Consider the following 22,002-nt stretch of genomic DNA (forward strand, 5'->3'; position numbering starts at 1 on the left):
AGCAGGAAAGAGGTCGGACGCGATCATCTTGTCAATATCACCTTCAGTGATATTGTGAGGAAGGGGAAGGGGCAGATGAGAAAGAAGCGTCGGGGACGAATGCAGAAACGGCACACTCATCGATAGAAGAGATGTGGGCTAGAGTCATGCCGCCTGGGATAAGTTACGTGCAGCAGCCAAAGTTCAGTATGGGTAGAGACGTTCCATTATCCTTAATTCTCATAAGGATGTGAGGAAGAGTGACGTTTTCGTCGAATAACACGTCAACGATCCAAGTCAAGATGTAATCGCCATAGGGAATGGGAGAAAAAGAGCGCAAGTTCATGTATATAACGGCTTGAGGAGGTAGACAAACGTAATCCACTGAGCACAAGCGCGGTTGGCGTGCAGTAGGAGCGTCATGGTAGCATGGTAGGTCTAGGTGAAGCAAGTTGGTTCCACAGTCAATAAGGGCAGAATGGGCAGACAGAAATTCCATACCGAGGATGAGTTCATGGGAGCATTTCTCGAGGATGGCAAAGTAGTATGCTTGTGGTTCGGTCAGCAACACTTATTCGAGCGGAGCACATCCCTGGCATGGAAAATGTTCCGCCATCGGCGCCACTAATGAACGATACTGTGCGTGGTGCTAGGACCTTCTTAAGGCGGCGACGAAGCTCCAAACTGATCACTAGATATGTGAACCCCGGTATCTACATGTGCGTCGTCCAGTTTAACGTCTGTCAGGTTCCTTCTGGTCTGCAGTGTGGTTAGAGGATGTTGCAGGCGAGTCGTCGATGCAGCATCACCTCTAGGGGCTGCATCGTCTAGTTTTCCTGAGGGAGTTGTTCAATTGGCGACGTAGGGCGGCGGAATAGGGGCGAGCGAGATGATTGGCGAAGAGACAATAGCGAACGGGACTTGTGACCACGTGGGGATGGTGAACAACGATACGGCATGGAGGGAGCGTCATTGCCGGTGGTGTGGGGAGGCTCGCTGTAGGGTTGAATTCTGCCATGTTCCATGTCGGGTTGACGGTTCTATCCATAGGGCGCCTGATACCAAAACCACCGTCTGTTACAATGGCAGGCCACGTGTCTAATACGATGGCAGTTGAAGCAAATGGGACGGTCATCAGCAGTCCTTCACTTGGCGGGATTGCGAGTACAGAATGGCAGCCTTTGACCTTGGGCGTGCAAAAGTGAGGGACAGCGCTCGATTGGCTGGTGAGGAGCTGTGGCACACAAAGAGTTCAGGCCAGCGTTGGAGAGCTCCCGATGAACAACAGCGTGGACTAGTGGCACCATCTGGGAGCTATGGTCACAGGTATGGCTGCACGTAGAAGCAGGAGACACAGCATCAAGTTCACGTCAGATGATCTTCTTCGCGTGTTCTATGGTGAGTGACAACTCAGGTACGTCTTTACACGACCACGTTGCTGCTGTGTTCGAAAGTCGAACGAAATAATGGGCAATCTGTCGACTTTTGGCGGCCTCAAAGTGCTTGCACGCTTGGATGATGGCATCGACGGTGTCGCAGTCTTTGCAGATTAGCAGATTGAAGGCATCATCTGCTTTGCGCTTTAACATGTGGCCCACTTTCTCAGACTCCGTCATGCCGTCTTTGGTATTGCGACAAAGGGCAAGCACGTCCTGTATTTAAGTCGGGTATGACTCTGTCGCTGTCTGTGCACGAGATGGCAGCGCCTTCTTTGCTGCTGCCCTTTTGCCTGCAGCCTTGCCGAGCAGGGAAAGCATCTTTTCCTTGCATGCATCCCAGCTCCCAATTTCGTCTTCGTTATTCTCGAACCACACCTTCACTGCACCTTTGAGGTAAAATAATATGCTTGCCAACATGATCGTCTCATCCCAGTGATTGTTTTTACTTGCATGCTCGTACAGGGGTCCTCGATGTCGACGTCGTCAGTCCCGCAGAATGTGCCTGGGCCTGGGAATGTGCCTGGGACGACCGTTTTCGTTGCAGTAGCCTCGGTGGGCGCTGACCCCTCTTCCGCCATTGTGGAGAAAGCCAAGCGTCGGCTGCTGTGGAGCTCCGTTCTGCGGTGTGGACCCCGCACCTGCACCAAAATGGCACGGGGATGAGAGTAGCCAAAAGGGATAGGAAATCGTATTTACAAAATTTATACAGGAAAAGACGGCTGCAGGCTATATGGCAGAACAACAACAAGAGCGCTACTCCGATCGTCGTCTTCCCCGTCTTTCTGCCGCATTCTTCCACGCTCGGCAGGATGCGTGCTTCGGTGTGCGGGAATCGCGCGTAACAATATGGTAATCGTAAGAGTCGAGCAAGCAGTCACACAAGGCTTGTAGCGTGTTCACTTGGTAGTACGTCGGTCAAAATGCCTTTCACAGCGGTGCGTGTGACTCGTTTGTGCGCACGTGGCGGAATTGTGGATTGAAGAGACAAAATGTATCCAATTGAACTTCCAGATATTCTGTGATAAATCATTGTTTAGCGATAATTCTCGCGAAAGTGGCAAGCCGCACTCTCTGCTGTGAATGCTGCTGGCAGTACTGTTATTCCGGCAAAAGTGTTCGTAGCTACTTTTGTGAAAGATCATGCGAACTGAATAGCCAATGCGGCAGCACGAAGTTGCTCTACTGAAAACCTTTAATGCCCTACACAGTAGATGGGGATGTACACACTGGGTTGTTTTGCAGCCAAGAAGCCCACGTACAATGCTTAAAACATGGCAAACACTCGGGATCAACCGTGGCTAAACCGTTCGAGAAGTCGAACATGGGATACATAGGGCTCCATATAAAATGCACGGGGAAGCCTATGGTAGGGGTGGGTCCTCTGAAACTTGGGCGTGAGTTAACGGAAATATGGGAGAAGTCGAACACTTCGCAGCCAGTATCTCGCGATGTTGTTTTCCACATCCCAGAGAAATTACAGCAGCTGGGTGCCACAGTATGTCCTCCAGGCCAATACAGACACGGGGTGCCAGCAAGCATTGACTTAAAGTTTTTTCCATGTGCATGTGATCTAGTCTACCACATTCGTTTTTCTTGCGGGCACAGTCACATTGGGCTAGCAGTTTTCTGCCTGAATATTCATCGCAGGGACCACTGCAGCCAGCTAATGGGAGTTCCTCGTTCACACCTTGCTGCAAATGCAGATGTGACCGGTTTTTCTGCGCACATTTGTTGTGTTCAAGAAACTATGAATAACTTAATGCCGTCTCCATCTAAAACATGGCGCCACGTGTTAGCCATCCTTTTAGGAATTTTTGCGAACCATGAAATGGTCTTTTTGGAAAGTCTTTTCTCACATCATCTTGATACAGTCCCTGGTTTAGTATGAGTGCATGCATTATGTTTCTTTCTTTCTTCTTTTTTTTTTTCAGTCTGCTGTTTGAAAGGTCATTTTCCTTTGGAGTGCACTAGCTAAAGATAGTCATAGGGGTGTCGTTGAAAATTTGAAAATTTAAGCAGCCCTTTATGTGGCATGACATGATTCCTTCTCACATTGTAACCAAGCTCAAGCTTATTTTTTGAGCGCCTGCCTTTCTTTCAGCATGAAAAAAAAATATCCTAAATAAAACAAAGTGAAAAGTGCTGCTCATGCATTCCTACGATGTTCCGACTGAGAGAGCTGAAAACTAATAAAATGTGCTTTGCTTTCATAATTCTTATGCCTTATGTACAAAATTTTTGGATGGGGATGAAACAAATTTGCTCGTTTGCAGTAGCCTATAACAGAAACAAAAAATTGCAAAATTAGCTTTGAAAGTTCAAGAGGCCCAGTGGGGGGATGTTGGCACGCATATTCTTTCCTAGCGCGGCCGTTGCTGCACGTGGCCGTTGGCGTGGCCGAGCGCATGTGCAGCCCGTGTACTGTTTCAGAGGCATTGGGATGCGTGTTGTGTGTAAAAAGAGGGGGTGGGCTGACGCGGCGTGGCGCAGGGTGCGTTGTATTCCCGTGTGCTTATTACTCGAGGTTGCATAATCTCAAGTTGCGGAGATGCATTGAAGCGAGAGACAGACGAAGCATTCGCGCCCACTGCCGGCCCTTTTCGTGACCGTGTCGTCCCACTACGGGCAACACTATCGACCGCAGGGGCAGAGTGGATGTGGAAGCATGGCTGTCTTCACTTCATACTGTGGATGTGCAGATTTCCTTGATGCGGCATGAAACCGTGTCTTTGGTCACTGACTCTCAAATTCAGACGTCTTCTTTTTTTTCTCATTTGGATTTGCTTTTTCCGATTGCAGTCCCTTCCGTGTAAAAAATATCCATTGGCGAATGTACTTATTCGACTAAAAGGTTGAATTTCAATGCAACAAAGGAAATTGCAATTTTACTAACTTCATTATATCGAGGTTTAACTGCACATACTTCCGGAAAAAGCCGACTCTCGTCTGCGCGCACTCGGTCGTACCCGCCCATGTAGAAAGGAACCCTAATTTTTGCCACAATGCATATCAGTGTAGTAGCCATCGTGTGTCTGCCAATATACATTTCAGCGGCTACCCGAAAACCTCTAAGAACAGCTGTGTTTGGCTTGTGTGCATTCGGTACTCGCATGAACATGTGTTTGCTAGGGTCCCCATACTAATGAGATAGCTGGCGTGCTTGGAAAGGTTCGAAATGTGGCAGTTCGATTTGTAATAGCAAATTATTCTAAAGAAGCTTTGCATTACTGAGAGTAAGAGTAAGCTGCAATGGCAGGATTTAAAAAACTGTAGAAAACGGCTTCACTTAAACTTATTTCACAGCCTGTACTATTCCAAATCATGTAGAGATAGAGAAAGTCTTATTAGGCTATCATCAAATCCCGCAAGAGACCACAGTAAGAAAATGTTTGAATTTCCTCTTAGGATGATGCCTTGGATTGTTTATTCTCTGGAAAGAGTGGAATGTTCTTCTGCCTGCAAATGCTTGCGTAGTGTCCAGTGAGGATTCCCTCCCTGCTTTGCGTGCTTGATTTGAGTGTAAGTTATGCTACACGCAATGTATGCTACCAACTACAATGCCAGTAAAGGTAACCACAAAGGAAACATTGTGTACGGAGAAAAAATGGCATGTGCGATAAAACAATATGTAAATGTTCCCTCAGTATCGCTGTGAAACAAGTAATTGCGATATCGGGGGACTGAGCAAAAGAACGATATGTGCATACTTGCCAAAGTATGGCTCTCCTTCGCGCGTTGATTGCGACAGCTAACAACAAGCGAAAATTTGCTTTCTTTGTTTTGTCTTGTTCTGTTTCTGTTAAGATATGCTTTTCTCTTTGTTTACTTTCCTTTGGGCTTTCATAGTTGTATGATGTGCACATCTGACCAATAGTGTAATCTGAAAGTTAGCGGTTGTTCGTGTTCGTCGTTCCTTGTCCTTCCATTTGTGTGCTAAAGTCAATAGAACGCCAACCAGTGTAAACCTGTGCATTGAATTTCTTTTCTTGTTTTAGCAAGAACAATCTGACTTGTTATGCGTCCGAGTAAACAATTAGATTATTAAAATGAAGTTCGTCGGAACATGTCGTTAGTTTTTCTTACAATTACACTATTTCAACTGCAGAACCAACATATTTTTGCATGAAGATTTAAATAGAATTAGTGTTTTTGTCATTCTTACTTTTTGAATACCTTTTAAATATTTCACAATGTCATCTGCGCCCACTGAAACATTAAATTGGAGCAAAAGTACTTTAAATTTTCACCTCTGCAGGCATGGTATGGGCATAAAATGTGGGAACATGTGCAGTGAGGCAGGCTATGCTGCTTAGGTAGCCGTACCTTAAACGCTATACAGCGATCATTCACACTCTCTGAAGAGCCATGTGCACGCAAAGAAACTTCTTTGCTCCTAACGCTCCATTCATGTTTATTGTGTAAGCATTCTTTGGCGAGTACTCTAGCAAAACCTGTCATGCGAAAAATCTAAAGCTTGTATCCGAAAAAAATGTGTAATTTCTAAGTTAAGACATTTAATTGTCATAATAATGTAAATGTAGATTAGTGGTAGCATTTTATGCTATAAGGAAACGATTGAAACAAAAAATTTTAAACAAAAGTGTGTCTGTGACGCAAAAAGCATGGCACCTTACCCATGGGGATACATAGGGCTCCATAGAAAATGCACGGGGAAGCCTATGGTAGGGGTGGGTCCTCTGAAACTTGGGCGCGAGTTAACGGAAATATGGGAGTTGGCCAACTTCAATTTGGGAACCGAATTAAAAGCTAAGTGACAGCCGAGCAAAGCAGTGCTTATGCATTTGTAGACAATACTCAGAATTTCTGTACAATTTATTTAATAAACACTTCATTACATACTAGGTAACGGCTGAAACTTACTAACTTTAAGAATACTAAGATGTAAACAACATTATATAATTATTGTGATAACGGCTGTTGATTATTTGAAAACTATGCAACATTTGATTCGATTCGTTTCTGGCGCTGTTTGATTCGTATTCGATTCAGTCCCAAAAATCGTTATTCGCACACCCCTGCTTATTTCTAACACGTGAGAACAGTGCTCTGAACACAAAGCAAGTCCACATAGAAAAATGGCCTGGTGCATTGTGCACTGACTGACAACCAATCTGTTTTGGAACAGACAAAGCAATAAATATGCAGAAATGCTTCGTCAAAGGCATGAAACCACAGAAGGAGGCAGGGGTGCCCTGCTAATAGGTTTGCAAACAAGTATGCCATTTTCTTGGCAAGTTCAAAAATCATATGCTGCACTGACACACGTCTGTTTTAATTTTGTTAAATTCGATAACATCCTGGGCTAATTGGTTGCTATTTTTACTACCACTTTGCACTTGTGAAATTTAGGCCGGCATCTTCACTATTTGTATACCCAAATGGTCACATTGTAGTGGCGCTCAGTCGTGAAGGTTCTCATTCAAATATCACCTTGGCTGGTCTGCGTATTGTGGAAGTGCCTGAAGCCGAACCTCCCTGAAGATAACGAAGACGACGACCGAGGCGGGGTGGGGGCACGAAAGAGGAGGAAGATTATTAAAATCGCTGACTAAACAGACCGTCTCACTCTTATTTTCTTACATTTTTGGCACAGCCGTGGCAACCTGAAGCTGATGCGAGTCCGGATTGGAGCTGGCCGACGCTGTCATGGACGCGGATACGTCCAGAGTTTCCAGATCGACAGTGATGAGCCAGTCGGCTTGGAACCTGGAGCCTCCTTACCTGGTTCATGACCAAGTCGGGTGCAACTGTGGCTGGACTCCTTGACTAAGTTACCGTGAAGGTATTTGTCAGTAGGGAAAAGTACTATAACTTCTTTTAACCAACTCGCCAAAGAGGTGCTGTAGATTGTCAACCAGACTTTGCAGTAATTCTGCCTCTCATGTAGACTCGGAACAAGCTTAATACCAAACACAGTTTATATCTGCTATAGTACAAGCGATGCAGCGTAAGAACTATCATCGAGACGACACCATAAAACCAGACATGTTCGATGGGACATCAGGAGTTCCAACTTCGTGGCTGGACTTTTACGGTTACGCTAGTTTGCAGAACCACTGGGTGAGTGACAAAAAGAAGGTATTTAATTTAACCCTTTCAGGCGCCACTTGCAATTATGCATAGAAAAAAATATTTTTATATATAAACATTCTTTTTGGGGCCTAAGAAACACAAAACCATCGAATTCTTGAAAGTTATCATGAAACTTTATTATTTGCAACATCGTACACAATTGTGTACACAGCGCCTCGGTGGTCACAAAATTCACTTGTGGAATGCGAGGAAGCAATTTCTCTCCTTCGTCAGGCACAGTGGGACGGCGCATTTCATGCAGAATATCTGGGCGCCTCGTTTGCACTTCTCGAGCTTGCACCTAATTCGCACCTTCTGGTCGCGGGATTTGGGCCAATGGTCAAAGGAGTCGTAGTGCGCGTCGGTGCAAGGAAGCAATATTCTTGCTTTTTTGCCCTATCTTTGGTTGTGGTGCTTGGATCTCTGCAAGAGAAGGCCTTCCACGTTTTTTTTTGGGGGGGGGGGTAGTACCGACTTAATTAATGCTTCGGCAGCTTGCAAGCGAAAATTCATCAACTATAGGAGTTTAGCTCTAGGCAGCGTTTCATTGTTGCGGTGGTAGTCCAGCAAAGAATTGCAGGTACCCAGGTTCAGAAAAGGAAAAAGCACTCTCAGTGTCCACTTCTTCAGCTTGCGTTTCCCCTGCAGCAGCATCTTCCTCTTCTGTGAGGTTGGTGAACGCAGCTGCAACGCAGGCGTCGGTCGCTTCACACATGCCTTCTTCTTCGTCACTTTCCCCAACGTCTGAAACATTTATCAGCAATGAGCTCCAAAAGCCTTTCAGCTGTCTTTTGGGTTTTCTTATGCTTGTTTGCACTGTAGAAAGAAGAACGACGAATGGCCAAAAAACCTGGAAAGAAAATCAAAGCAACTCTCAGCGTTCTTCATTTCTGCAGCGACCTCGGCGCTTTGTACACAATCGTGTACACATGCGCGTGCGAGCGTTAGCGTTCGGTCATCTCCTCAGAATGGATGAAATTATCACTCCTCGGTACTTCATACGATGCACAAGCGCGTCTAATTTTTTTCGTTTGCCACAATAAAAAAAAACGCTCTAAAAAAATAAGAACTTGACTCACCGCTCTTTGTTGCTCCAGCGTCCGCCATTTCTTGTTTTGATATGAACATCTTCACCGAAATGCTAGAGATGGCGCCCAAAATGCACATGGTTGTCAGTTTAAAGTTTAGGAATGCGCTAAAGCCAACCTAATAGAAAATTGCGCGCCCTAAACGTGAAAAAAACACCAGAAGTAAATTGTACACAATTGCGTACAAGGCGCCTTAAAGGGTTAAGCTTTTTCTATATAGCACTGCAAAATAGTTGTACGACATTTGGGTTGTGGAAAACGTTTGCGACAATGGAGTGAATGGGAGAAGCGTCTGCTGTCCTCTTCTTGTTTAAATGTAGTACATTTAAATGTAGTGCCTCATAATCAGAAAATGGTTTTGGCACGTAAAACCCCAAATAAAAAAATGTAGTACAGCAGTGGAATAACAATTGCATTTAAGCCTACTAGTTGCATTCTCCATAACTATTAGGTATATTGAAAAAAAAAGAGACTACTTGAGCTGGACGATCCCACTTCACCAGAAACATCAGTCGTGCCTCTTCTGTTGCTTGGTATGAGTAAATACGGTATCTAGTGAGTATGTCCTTTCCCCTTTTATCGCTTAAGAAAGGTCACATTTCCTCAGTTAAATCTGTTAAAAATTTGCTCGCATTCCATTGATGCCTGCAGAGTAGAATATATGGAAAGCCGTCTTACTGAATTCGATGAAGCAGACGCTTGCATCCTATGGTATCATTTTAAGTGCATGTGCCATTACTGCATTGATAACTTTTTGCCAAACAAGTGAAAGAAAGTTAACAAGCAGGCACCATGGATGACACGTGGTATCGTACATCAGAAGCACAAAATAAAACGAATAAAAATGCAGCAAGGGCAACTGGGACTAATAAATATACTACAGGAGAATCTTGTACATTCAGTGCGTCATTCCAAAGTCCACTATTTCAGCACGTGTTTGCCATACTTGATAAAGAACGCGCCGGAAAAGTTCTGGAAAAACATAAGCTGAAAAAAGCCCATTGTGTCTTGAATATTAGTCAGCAGTTCCATAATCACTGACCAGAGAGCCATTGTGCATCATTTTAATACCTATTTTCAAAGCGTCTTCTCAAATTCCAATCCATGCACCCCTACAGCCACACAGCTTCAAGGTTAAGAAGTAAATTTTGTTTCTTATGCCGGGGTATTTTCAATGATACTGAACTGAAATACCAAAAAAACGCTATGCGGGAGCTGCGTTCCGCGCAACGCCTGCTGTCGACGCCGCCCGATTTCGCCGCCTACGTCGATACAGCTCACACGCCGACATGGAATATCAAGTCGCAGACACCTCCATCAGCCCTGCCGAGCTTGAAGCTGACTCACGCTGGGTCCGTGCCGTGAAAGCACACCGTGCAGCCGCGGCCCAACAGCCCGTCGTCTCGCCACCGCCTGCCTCGCCACCATCCAAGACTGCCTGCGCTACCACTCTCCGTCGTCACGCTCCCCTACCTCGCCTCCCAGCGGAGGACTTCAAGATCGTCTACAGACCGGGAGGAGGGCTTGACCTCCGCACAACCACTAACGGAGCCCTGCTCCAAATCCTTTGCACTCGTGCGACCATCGACTACGCCAGCGCACGCACCGCCGACCGTGTAAGGATAAATCCGTACAACAACTCCCTTACTGTCAGCACCCCATCCGAGCCGCGCGCTCGCCTCTACCTCCGAGTCTCGGAACTCCGCCTGGGTGCCATATCTTACCCCCTGCGTGCCTACATGGCCGCACCCGACAACGCCCTCCGCGGCATCATATACAACGCAGTGGACTCCCAAACCCAGGACGAGATCGTCCAAGACCTCCAGTCAATGAACGTTAACACCCCCTACGCCATCGCTGACGCACGCCAGATGGGGCGCTCCCAATCCATTCTCATCACCTTCGTCGGCACTTCTACTCTTCCCTCCACCATCGTCTTCAACTGCGGGGTCTACCGCTGCCACCCGTTCCGCCCGAGAGCCGAAGCCTGCACGAACTGCTGGGCTCCTGGCCACCGAGCGGATGTATGCACCAAGCCCAAGTCCGCCCTCTGTCACCGCTGCGGCCAGGCCCACAAGCCAGTCGAGCCCCTGGTCTGCGTCCCGTGCTGCATCCTGTGCAAGGGAGCCCACGTCACGGGCTCGCGCTCGTGCGGGCTCCGGTTCGAGCGGAACGGCCCGTCATCGCCCCCGGCCACCTCCAAGCACCAGCCTCCTACACCAGTGCCACCCACCGCGCCCATCCTCAACACCTCCCGGCCTTCCCGTCCCCGCCGCCACTCTGTCTCCCGTGGTGCCACGTCTGCCAGCCGCCACCGCTCCGTCTCCTTCCCGCCTCTGCCTAGGTCCGAGGCGTCCACCGCCCTCGCCACCACCACCACATCACCGGTAAGCTGGAAACCGCAGCCTCACACGTCGGACCCCCAAACCGCGGCCCTCGAGGCCACTATCGCTGCCCAGCAGCTCCAAATTCAGGAGCTGTCGCGCCAGCTGCAGGCCGCGCTAGTGCGTCTGTCCTCCCCCGCTCCTCCTCCTACTTCCCCAGCTCCCGCACCTCCACAGCCGCCGTCGCTAACTGAGCAGCCGATGAATACGGCATCCTCTGCTGCATCATCGCGCGCCGCCTCCCCCAACCGCAGTCCCCCGCTCAAACGCCGATCACCTTCCTCCGACCCCGTCGCGCCCGAGCGTGACGTTATTCGCCAGACAACCTCCTTCTTGGAGGCGTTTGAGAAGCGCGTCATGGCCCGCTTTGCGCGACTTGAGGAGCGCGTCGCCAGTATCGACACCCGTGTGGCCGCCATCGAAACCCACCTTACCGCCCTAGACACCAGGGTCACGGCCTTAGAGACCCGCCAAAGCGCGACTGAGGCCACCGTCGCACACCTGTCGCTCCCTGTCCCACTCACCCCGGCACCTACCCCAACTCTGTCGGGGGACTCCGCCATCCATCATGGCCAGACACCCCACGCGCCTTAATTTCTGGCAGTGGAACTGTAGGGGGTTCCGCAGCAAGCGCAACACCCTGCAGCTCCACCTCCAGAACATCCCTCCCGACACTCTCCCCTCCGTCCTAGCACTCCAGGAACCCCTAACCCCCGTGAAACTGCGCGACTACACCTCCTTCCATCCTTCTTCTGAGGTCCGCCCAAACGTTGCCACACTGGTGCAGCGCAACCTTGCTGCCGTGCAGCACCAGTTGGACGTTTCGGACTGTGCCCATCTCCTCCTTGAAATCCTTCCTCGCCGTCGCACTGAGACAAGCCTCTTTGTTCTCAATGTGTACAGCCCTCCCAAAGCCCCTTCAGCTCCTCTCCTCCTCGTCCTCCGCCGAGCGCTCTCCTGCGCTGGTCGCAATGCCCTGGTCGTTCTTGGTGACTTCAACGCCCCACATACCAGCTGGGGCTACCCCCAGAACACTCGCAAAGGCCACTCACTCTGGACTTTCATCCACAACGAGTGCCTTTCGGTCCTTAATGACTTCGCTTGCCCCACCAGGATCGGATCTAGTGTTCAACGAGACACCAATCCGGACCTTACCCTCGCCAAAAATGTCGCCAATCCGACATGGACTAATACAGGGGTCTTCCTCGGTAGCGATCACTACGTCCTCTGTACAACTTTCCCACTCCCCTCCCTTGCTCGCGCCTCTACTCGTCTCACCCATATAGTCGACTGGGACCGCTTTCGCTCCACTCGTCTCTCTACTTCCTCCTCTGCTCCTATCACCGATCTCTTTGCCTGCACCGAGACCCTTTTGGCGGACGTCCACACTGCCACATCCACGCTCCCTACAGCACCACACTCCACTACGGCAGACAGCCGTCTGCTGCACCTTTGGGAGGCCTATCACGCTGTCCACCGCCGGTGGCAGGCTCAGAAACACAATCGCCGCCTGCGCCTCCGTTTGGCCCGACTCGCGTTGGACATGGAGGAGCACTGCGCTTCTCTCGTTAGACAACAATGGGGCCAGACCTGCGACCGCATGGCAGGCAACCTGGGCCTCCGCGACACGTGGTCGCTTCTCAGGGTGCTGCTAGACCCTACTCACACTAAAGCTTCCCAGCGCAAGGATATCTCCCATCTCCTTCATTCCTCCCCACTCACTGATACTGACTTCCTGGCGGCCCTCCGGGACCACTACCTCTGCACCGACCTACCTACTCCGCTTCCCACCTACTCCGGCTCCCCAAACCCTGACCTTGAGGCAGACATCTCCGTGGGCGAGGTTCGTGCGGCGCTACTCACACTCCGCACCACCTCGGCCCCGGGGGCAGACCGCATCACCAACAAGGTACTCCGGAACCTAGACACCCCCTCCCTCGAAGCCCTTACTGATCTCCTCAATACACATTGGCAGGCTGGCACTCTTCCATCCTCCTGGACCCATGCACGTGTCTCATTCATCCCCAAACCCGGCAAACCTATTGCCCTCGAAAACCTCCGCCCCATCTCTCTCACCTCCTGTCTCGGCAAGCTGTTCGAGCATGTCATCCTGGCCCGCCTCCAGACCTATCTGAATGATCATGACTTTTATCCGGACTCCATGTTCGGTTTTCGTCCCCAGCTGTCCACCCAGGATGTCATGCTCCAACTTTCCGAGGATGTCCTACACCCCTCCCACCACAAACGCACTCGAGCTATCCTGGCGCTGGACCTTACTAAAGCATTCGACAATGTACACCACACCGCCATCCTGGACGCTCTCTCCTCCCTCCATGTCGGACCCCGTGTCCATGCTTACGTCACTGCGTTCCTCGCCCACCGCACAGCCGAAATCTCATACGGCCCACTTTCTTCTCCTTCCTTCTCCCTTGGCAACAAGGGTACCCCCCAAGGCTCTGTCTTGTCCCCTCTTCTGTTCAACATCACCCTCTTCCCGCTGGCACGTGCTTTACGAGCTATCCCAGCTCTGTCTCATGCTTTCTACGCCGATGACATCACCCTCTGGGTGACCACCGGCAATCTTGGCGACATGGAGACCACTCTACAGGCAGGTGTGGACGCGGTAGCAACTCACGCCCGGGCCATCGGGTTGAGCTGCTCCCCGGCCAAATCGGAGCTTTTGCTCCTTCGGCCTGGGCGGATGGCCCCCCTATCGCCTTCTCCACTCACCGTCTACCTTGACGGCACACCCATTCCTCTCGTCTCTACCCTCCGCATCCTCGGACTCTTTCTTCAGTCCAATGGCAAGCACACCACCCTCATCACTCGACTCACAAACACTGTACACCACACTGTCCGCCTCATACGCCGCATTGCAAACCGCCACCACGGCATGCGCGAACACGACCTCCGCCGCCTGGTCCAGGCCTTTGTTCTCAGCCGCTTCATTTATTCTCTTCCGTATCTCTACCTTTCTCGTACCGAGGAAGACAAAGTCAACAGCCTCATTCGCCACGCATATAAGTCAGCCCTGTCCCTTCCCACATCTACGTCGACGGCTCGGTTACTGTCGATGGGCGTCCACAACTCCCTGACGGAGCTGACTGAGGCCCATCGCACGGCCCAGCTCCTCCGTCTCTCCCGCACCCGCACGGGTCGCGCACTTCTCTCCACCCTTAATCTCTCCCCTCTTATTCCTCTTCCCACATCACTGCCCATCCCTTCCCATGTCTTGCCCCTCCTAACCGTTAAACCCCTCCCTAAAAATATGTATCCCGAACACCACCCCTCCCGTAGAGCAGCGCGAGCCTCCGCGCTCTGGCGTCAGTACGAACGGCAGGCCGCCGTGGCTTACGTAGATGCTGCCCCGTACCGCCGCTACCCAGCACATGCCCTTGCCGTCACTGACAATTCTCTCCGACTCACTCTTACTGCCTCAGTCTACACTTCTACCTCTGTCGAGGCCGAGGAGGCAGCTATTGCCCTTGCCATCACGCAAACCTCCGCGAAGTACATCTTCAGCGACTCTAAACCTGCGGTCTACAACTACGCGGTTGGACGGGTGGCACACCCGGCCATCGGAATTTTGCGTTCCGATACCGTTCCCTCTCGCCCCATCCAAATCATCTGGGTGCCCGCTCACGCGGCCCATCCTGGTAACGAGGCGGCCAATTCCATCGCTCGAGATTCGACTGACCGAGCAAGCCCGCCCCCGCCGGGAATGGATACGCGCGACGCGCTCCTCACGTACCGCGATATCACGCAGCACTATCGCCTCTCTCGTCTCACCTTCCCCCCTCCGCACCAATCCCTTTCCCAACCCCACCAACACTTATGGCGCCACCTTCAGGCCCATACCTATCTTACTCCCGCACGTCTTGCCCTCTTCCACCCCGGGACGCACTCGCCGGCTTGTCGCTTATGTGACTGCTCCCGCGCCGATTACGATCACGTCCTATTCTCCTGCCCGGCACACTTGCCCCCTGCCTCTTGGCGCCTAAGCAATCCGCAGCAGTGGGAGGCTGCTTTGTCCAGCACCGAGCCGGATATCCAACTCCGGCTGGTGAACTGGGCGGAGGACGTCGCGACTAGGCATGGCCTGGACGCCACAACCGGCAGCCTGAAGGCCGCCCACAACGCTGCTTTTTAATTTTTTAATTTTTTTTTTACTTCGGCCTTCTCATCAATAAATGTTTTTTCACCACCACCAAAAAAACATGTGCGCTAGACAACATTCCGAAGACTTTTGTGCAACGTTATGTTGAATTAGTTGCAAAGTTTTTGTGTGTGATGTTTCAGACATCCTTGTGAACTGGGAAATCATCAGATGACTGGGAGACTGCCCGAATCCTTCCCGTACCAAAGAAAGGTGATCGTTTGCTGTTTACTAACTGTCGTCCAATTTCCCTAATTTCGTCGTGCTGTAAATTAATTGGGCACGTCTGTTGTATCCTTCTTTCTTGCTTCAGTTTCATTTCTTCAGTGTACATATCGTCATCGTCATTCAATATGATTTCCCTATATAAGTTGCTTTACTGTGACGAATAAAGAGAGTTGCATACTGCGCTTGCGTGGTCCCGTGTCATGCGTCTGGTCTGAGCCAGACACCACATATTGGCGACGAGGGTCAGTATCGGAGCCATGCCGCTCGGGTGTTTTCCAGCACCGCCCCCTTTCTTGCCTGCACCCGGTGACCCGGCTGTGCCTTGGCAGCAGTGGAAACGCGTATTCCTGAATTTCCTGGAGGCCATTGGCGGCGATGAACTGCAGCCGAAGCGTCGCAAGGCAATTCTGCTCAACTCGCTCGGGGTTGAAGGCCAGCGAATATTCTACAGCATCCTTGCACAAGGAGCAGACGTGACCGCGGATGCCAAGGCCGAGGACAAGGTGGACCAGTTCAAGGACGCGCTTGCTACACTGGATACGCATTTCGCAAGCGCTACGAATGATTTGGTGGAGCGGCGCCGGTTTCGCCAAAGACGACAACTGCCTGGTGAGACCTTTCAAGCATTTACAAACAGTCTTCGGGACCTTGCGTCTACTTGCAATTTTGGCAGTGCTACTGATAGCATGATTCGAGACCAATTACTGGAAGGCACTTTGTCACGAACAACCCGTGAACGCATGCTTTATGAAGGGTCTTCGCTTACACTGCAGCGTGCTGTTGACATCGGGAAGCAAATTGAGCAAACGCAACAAGAGCTCGGGGAATTCGCGCATAGCACTGTGAACAAAATTCAAGATGTGCGAAAAAGGTCAGACTCTGAGCAAGGAAGTTGCTACAGGTGCAGCTCGTCATCGCATATGGCTAACTCGACTGCATGTCCGGCGAGGAACAAGCGTTGCCACTCTTGTGGAAAAATTTGTCACTTTTCAAGCATGTGCAAATCGAAGAAAAAGAAATATGCCGTTCGAAATCCCGAGAAAGCCAACGCCGTCACGGTACTTCAGATCGGTGACCGTAATGCGTCGGCGAAAGATATTCGAGCCAACATTTCTATCAGGAAGATAAGATTGTCGTTGATTGTCGACACGGGTGCTACGGTTTCATTGCTCAGTGAAGAGCACTACCACAAATATCTAGCCAACACCTACTCATTGCGACCGCCGACTGCCAATTTGTGTAACTATTCCGGAGAACAAATCAAGTTAAGCGGTTGCTTTCTTGCTGACGTATCGTACAAGGGAAACAGAGCCAGTGTGCTCTTTCATGTCACAACCAAGGGCACTTCGCTGCTAGGGCTTGATGCCGTTCGGAGCCTGGGAATCACTATCAACGGCTCAACCTTGAATTGCTGCCAGGTGACATGCCCTGATTCGCTGCCTTCAGAATTCACGCAAGAGTTTGCGCACTTGTTCACGGAACAGTTAGGGCATGTGAAAGGCTTTGTTCACCATGTTAAATGCCGTTCATCTGTGAAACCAGTCGTCGCGAAGCTCCGACGCCTGCCACTCACGCTACGGCAACAGGTATCGGTAGAGATACAACGACTGCTGGCCGAAGATATAATTGAACCTGTCGACGCATCGGAGTGGATTTCGCCGATCGTCGTCGTTAGGAAGAAGGACGGTTCAATTAGGTTGTGTGTGGACCTACGTGAAGTGAACAGGGCAGTAATTGCCGATGCTTTTCCTCTTCCGCATACAGAGGAACTACTTCATGAACTAGCTGGAGGAACGTGCTTCTCAAAGCTCGACTTAGCGTCGGCATACCACCAGCTAGAACTGACTCCGGAAAGTCGGGGACTCAGCACCTTTATCACACACGAAGGATTGTTTCGTTTTAAGAGGGTGTGTTTTGGCCTTGCATCTGCCCCTTCAGCCTTTCAGAGAATGATGCAGCATATTTTGAAAGATTGCAAAGGCGTACTTTGTTACATTGATGATGTGATTGTGTGGGGCAAGACACGTGAGGAGCACCACAAGAATCTACACCAGGTGCTAAAACGCATCAGTGATTCAGGTTTAAAGCTCAACCAGAAATGCACATTTGCTGTTTCAGAACTATCCTTTTTAGGGCATACGGTGAGCTCAAAAGGGCTTACACCATTGCAGTCTAAGGTTGACGCTATTGTCAAAGTGCCTGCTCCTCACGATGTTGCCACTTTGAGGTCATTTTTGGGTCTCGCTGGTTACTATGCTCGGTTTGTGCCGCGATTTGCTGATCTTGTCGAGCCACTTAGAAGGCTCCTGCGGTCTGGTCAACAGTTCACGTGGGATGATGAGGCTGAGCGTAGCTTCCAGCTTGTTAAGACAGCTTTGTCTTCAAGCCCAGTCATACAAATGTTTAAACCAGACCTTGATGTAATTGTTACAACAGATGCTTCTGATAAGGGACTGGGAGCCGTTCTTCAGCAACGCGATGGTGACAGCGTACGCACGGTGGCCTTCGCATCGCGTGCCCTGACTCCTGCTGAGCGGAAGTACTCCGCTGGGGAACGTGAGGCCCTTGCTTGTCTCTTCGCGTGCGAGCGCTGGCACGTCTACTTGTGGGGTAGAAAATTTTTGTTGCGTACGGACCATCAGGCACTAGTGACGTTACTTTCAGCTGCCGGTACAGGACGCCGACCTTTGCGTATATCCAGATGGTCAGCTCGACTTTTGTATTATAACTTCGACATAGAGTACCATAAGGGATCGCAAAATATCGTGGCAGATGCGCTTTCACGCCTACCTCTTGACTGTGATTCGCTGCAGACGATGCAGGAAGAAATTGTGTCCGTTGTATCAGAGTGCCTAACAAAGGAACGGCTGCAGGTGGCCACTGCTGCAGACAGCACACTGCAACAGGTTGTTGTACACGTGGTACATGGTTGGGCGCCTAGAAAAGCTTTGCCAGCAGAAATAATGCCGTACTTTAACGTGCGGGAAGAGCTTTCTTTCGTTGATGGCCTTTTGATGCGCGGCGAGCAGGTAGTTGTTCCGAGTGAATTAACCTCGCTCCTTGTTGGTTTTGCGCACGAAGGTCACCCAGGAATTGTGAGGACGAAGCAGAGACTATGTGATCTTTACTGGTGGCCACATTTAAATAAACAAGTAGAAGAAGCAATCCATTTTTGCCATATCTGCCAGGCCGCGGACAAGTCCGCTAAACCGTCGTTTGCACCGCTGCAGCCGGTGACGTTTACAGCGCTACCATGGCAGAAGTTAGCAATGGATATAGTGGGACCGATTGACTGGGCCCCTTCAAACTGTAGGTACATGATATCGCTGATCGATTATCATTCCAAGTGGCCTGAGGTTGCCTTTTCATCTACAGTGACGTCACAGAGTGTGGTCGATTTTTTGCAGACTGTGTTCAGCCGAGAAGGCTATCCGGAAGAAATTGTCACAGATAATGGGCCTCAGTTTAAATCGCAAATGTTCGAAACATTCTTGAGAGAGAGGGGTATTGTGCATCGTTGTTCTTCTCTGTACTATCCACAAGGAAACGGCGCGATTGAACGCTTTAATCGCGTGCTGAAAGATTTTTCATGCAGGTTGCCCGACTGGAACAACGGCCCCTCCAGGCTGCTGTGGTTGACTATCTCGGCATATATAGGTCGACGCCGCATGCGACAACAGGTGTGTCGCCAGCCAAGTTGCTTCACGGGCGCCAGCCAAGGACAAGACTCAATACAGTGGGTTTGCCGACAAGGAGGGCGTCCATGCCAGTTCGAATAAAAATGTTCCTGCTAGGGTTAAGGCGAAGCAGACGTATGCAAAGCAGTATACGGACAGGAGGCAAGGTGCGAAAAGACCAGCCTTTTGTGTAGGGGACTTCGTTCGTGTACGCAAGCCAGCAGGCGGTGGGAAAGCGTCGGTAAACTACATGGGTCCTTTCAAGATTGTCGGCAGAAAAGACAAAAATAGCTTTTTGAGGAGCGACGGTCGTTGCTGGAATGCGTCTAAACTAGTTCGGGTTCCCTACAATCAATCGCAGACAACAGAACAATGGGCATGAGAATTGCCTCACGACTACTCGGGTACCGCTGGGGCTGAAAGCCGCGCAGACACTGAACAGGGTGAACTGTTGCGATTGCCGGAAACAAGGGCTGAAGTTAATGAAGAAGTGGTTGCTCCTTTAGAGGATTCGGCGGAGTAACCTTTGCGTCGCAGCACTAGGGTACGCCGACCTGTCGAAAGATTTGGGTTTTCTTTACCTAAACAATAACTGTTTAGTTCGTGTTATTTTGGTTGTTGCAAATTACTACCGTATTTACTCGCATAATGATCGCACTTTTTTTGTCAGAAAAATTGAAGCAAATTCAGGGGTGCGATCATTACGCGGGTTAAATTTCCCGGGAAAAAAAAATTTTTTTTTTCGTCCGCGTTTGCTGCGGGATGCGAGATTGCGGGTGCGGGACACCAAAACAAAAATGGCGGCTAGCGGAGCGAGCCGAACGCGCCGAACGCGATTTTTTTCTTCTCGTGAGTACATTACGTGCATTGAAACAGTTTCTTCCGTATTAGTGATGAATAATATCGTTAATATCGGCAAGTTTGCGGCAATAACGTAGCCATGTCCACTTTGAGGGGACAGTAATAGGTGGGCGCGCTTAGCTTCCAGTGACCTGACGGGCATGCTGCGGAAACTGCGGCATCTGTCTTCACTACTTTCCGCTAAGGGTGGGCGAATATCTTAGCTGTGTTACAAGCGTCGGCGTATGAATAGGGCACACTTTTAACGTATCAGAGTAAACGTGGCTACTATCATTGCCGCGCGCGATTTGTTGCGTGCTCACGAGTGCAAAAGCAGATGAAAAGAATCGAAATGCGCCTTTATTGTTTTTGTTGACATCAGCCATTATAAAGCCAACCCATAATAAAGGCAAGTTTGGTTGTACCTCATTTTGTCATGGAAGTGCGGAAAGTGATGAAAGTAATGAAATGAGGCATCTACTTAAGAATGTTTAGTGCGTGCAGGCCGCTTGGCTTGTCTTGAAGAGTCGTTCGCGTAGCATTCGACAGGTGGTAAGCGCGATCATTATTCGCTAGACTTAGTACACGACATATCGCTGCGGCAAGTTCGGGGTGCGATCATTACGCGGGAAATAAAAAAAATCGAATTTTGACGACAAATTTTAGGGGTGCGATCATTATGCGAGTAAATACGGTATGTTGTATTTTCAAGCGGGAGGCGATGTTGTATCCTTCTTTCTTGTTTCAGTTTCATTTCTTCAGTGTACATATCGTCATCGTCATTCAATATGATTTCCCTATATAAGTTGCTTTACTGTGACGAATAAAGAGAGTTGCATACTGCGCTTGCGTGGTCCCGTGTCATGCGTCTGGTCTGAGCCAGACACCACAACGTCATTGTGAATCGCATAAATGAGTTCTTAAATCAACACTCTAGTCTATCCAAACTTCAGCATGGTTTTCTTAAAGGGTATTCGGCAGTAGCCCAATTAATAACAATCATTCATTCGCTCGCACTTTCCCTAGACAGCAATGGCCAAGGTGATCTCATATTAGATTTTAGAAAAGGTTTTGATAAAGTTCGTCATGATAAATTGATTTTGAAGCTAAAAACTATTGGCCTTCTAAAAGAATTGGTTATCTGGATTTCAGACTATTTAACTAACTCTAAGCAGTATGTTTCAATTGATGGAAAAGAGTCGGACGGTCTTGCAGTCACTTCCGGTGTGCCTCAAGGTCGTGTACTGGGCCCTTTGTTATTTCTTGTTTATATTAACGACATCGTTGACGCAGTTGTTCCTGGCTTAGAGATTGGTTTGTTTGCAGATGATTGTGTGCTGCGTCGTGACATTACATGTTCTAATCACCAGAATGACCTACATATTTCTTTACTAACATCCTAGCATGGTGCCAGTAATGGGTTATGGTTCTAAACAAAGACAAAATGAACTCCATTCGCATATCATGCAAGAAACTTACTTTCGATCACAGGTATCACCTTGGACAATCACCCTTACATGAAGTCTTCAGGTTTAATACCTAGGTGTAACAATAACTGACGATATCTCCAGGAATTCACATGTTGAAATTATCTGCTCATCTGCCTTTCGCAAACTATGTCTTTTACAGAATAAACTTTCGAAAGCCCCCGCTCGGGTTAAAATATTTGCTTATAATTCATTAAACAGGCCTGAGTTCGAGTATGCATGCGTGGTGTGGGATGCACATGCTATAACCAATATTAAAGAACTTGAGAGAATTCAAAGGAAAGCCATAAGGTTTACTTATTCACAATTTGGACCGTTTGATTCACTGTCTGAGAAAAAAGATGTGCGTCGAAAATTTCTTTCCCTGTTAATAAATAAAAGATTGGTGCTTGATCCTGCACCGTATGTATTGTTTCTAACCGCACGCCGCACGCGTCACCATCAACCCGGTTCACTAACCCCTTACTTTGCTTGCACTGACACATTCAAATTTCCCTTTTTCCCGCATACTATTAGAGAGGGGAATTCGCCGTTGCGATTACTGACAACGCATTGTGATGCTGCACGTCCTTTATTTTTTACTTTTACCTTTGACACCCTATGTTATCAGTTTCTGTACTTGGATCTGCTT

The 22,002-nt window shown here is 49.3% G+C and overlaps 2 protein-coding genes across 2 annotated transcripts in view; both read left to right on the plus strand.

Annotated features, from left to right (window-relative positions):
• Window positions 1-19,078, plus strand: part of LOC135921227 (uncharacterized) — a 32,978-nt gene extending 13,900 nt beyond the window's left edge. Inside the window, exons 4-5 of the mRNA XM_070529856.1 lie at window positions 7,033-7,221; window positions 18,950-19,078. Coding sequence (XP_070385957.1) covers window positions 7,033-7,125 — 93 coding nt within the window. The 3' untranslated portion in view covers window positions 7,126-7,221; window positions 18,950-19,078. The remainder of the gene's footprint in view (window positions 1-7,032; window positions 7,222-18,949) is intronic.
• LOC139052781 (uncharacterized) lies at window positions 12,075-19,078 on the plus strand. Its single transcript, XM_070529855.1, has 2 exons — window positions 12,075-17,923; window positions 18,963-19,078. Exon 1 carries the CDS (start codon window positions 12,527-12,529, stop codon window positions 15,131-15,133), a length of 2,607 nt encoding a protein of 868 aa, XP_070385956.1. The 5' UTR covers window positions 12,075-12,526; the 3' UTR covers window positions 15,134-17,923; window positions 18,963-19,078.
• Window positions 19,079-22,002: the final 2,924 nt, after the last annotated feature.

This window comes from Dermacentor albipictus, unplaced genomic scaffold, assembly GCF_038994185.2.
Source record: "Dermacentor albipictus isolate Rhodes 1998 colony unplaced genomic scaffold, USDA_Dalb.pri_finalv2 scaffold_34, whole genome shotgun sequence".
Lineage (NCBI taxonomy): Eukaryota > Metazoa > Arthropoda > Arachnida > Ixodida > Ixodidae > Dermacentor > Dermacentor albipictus.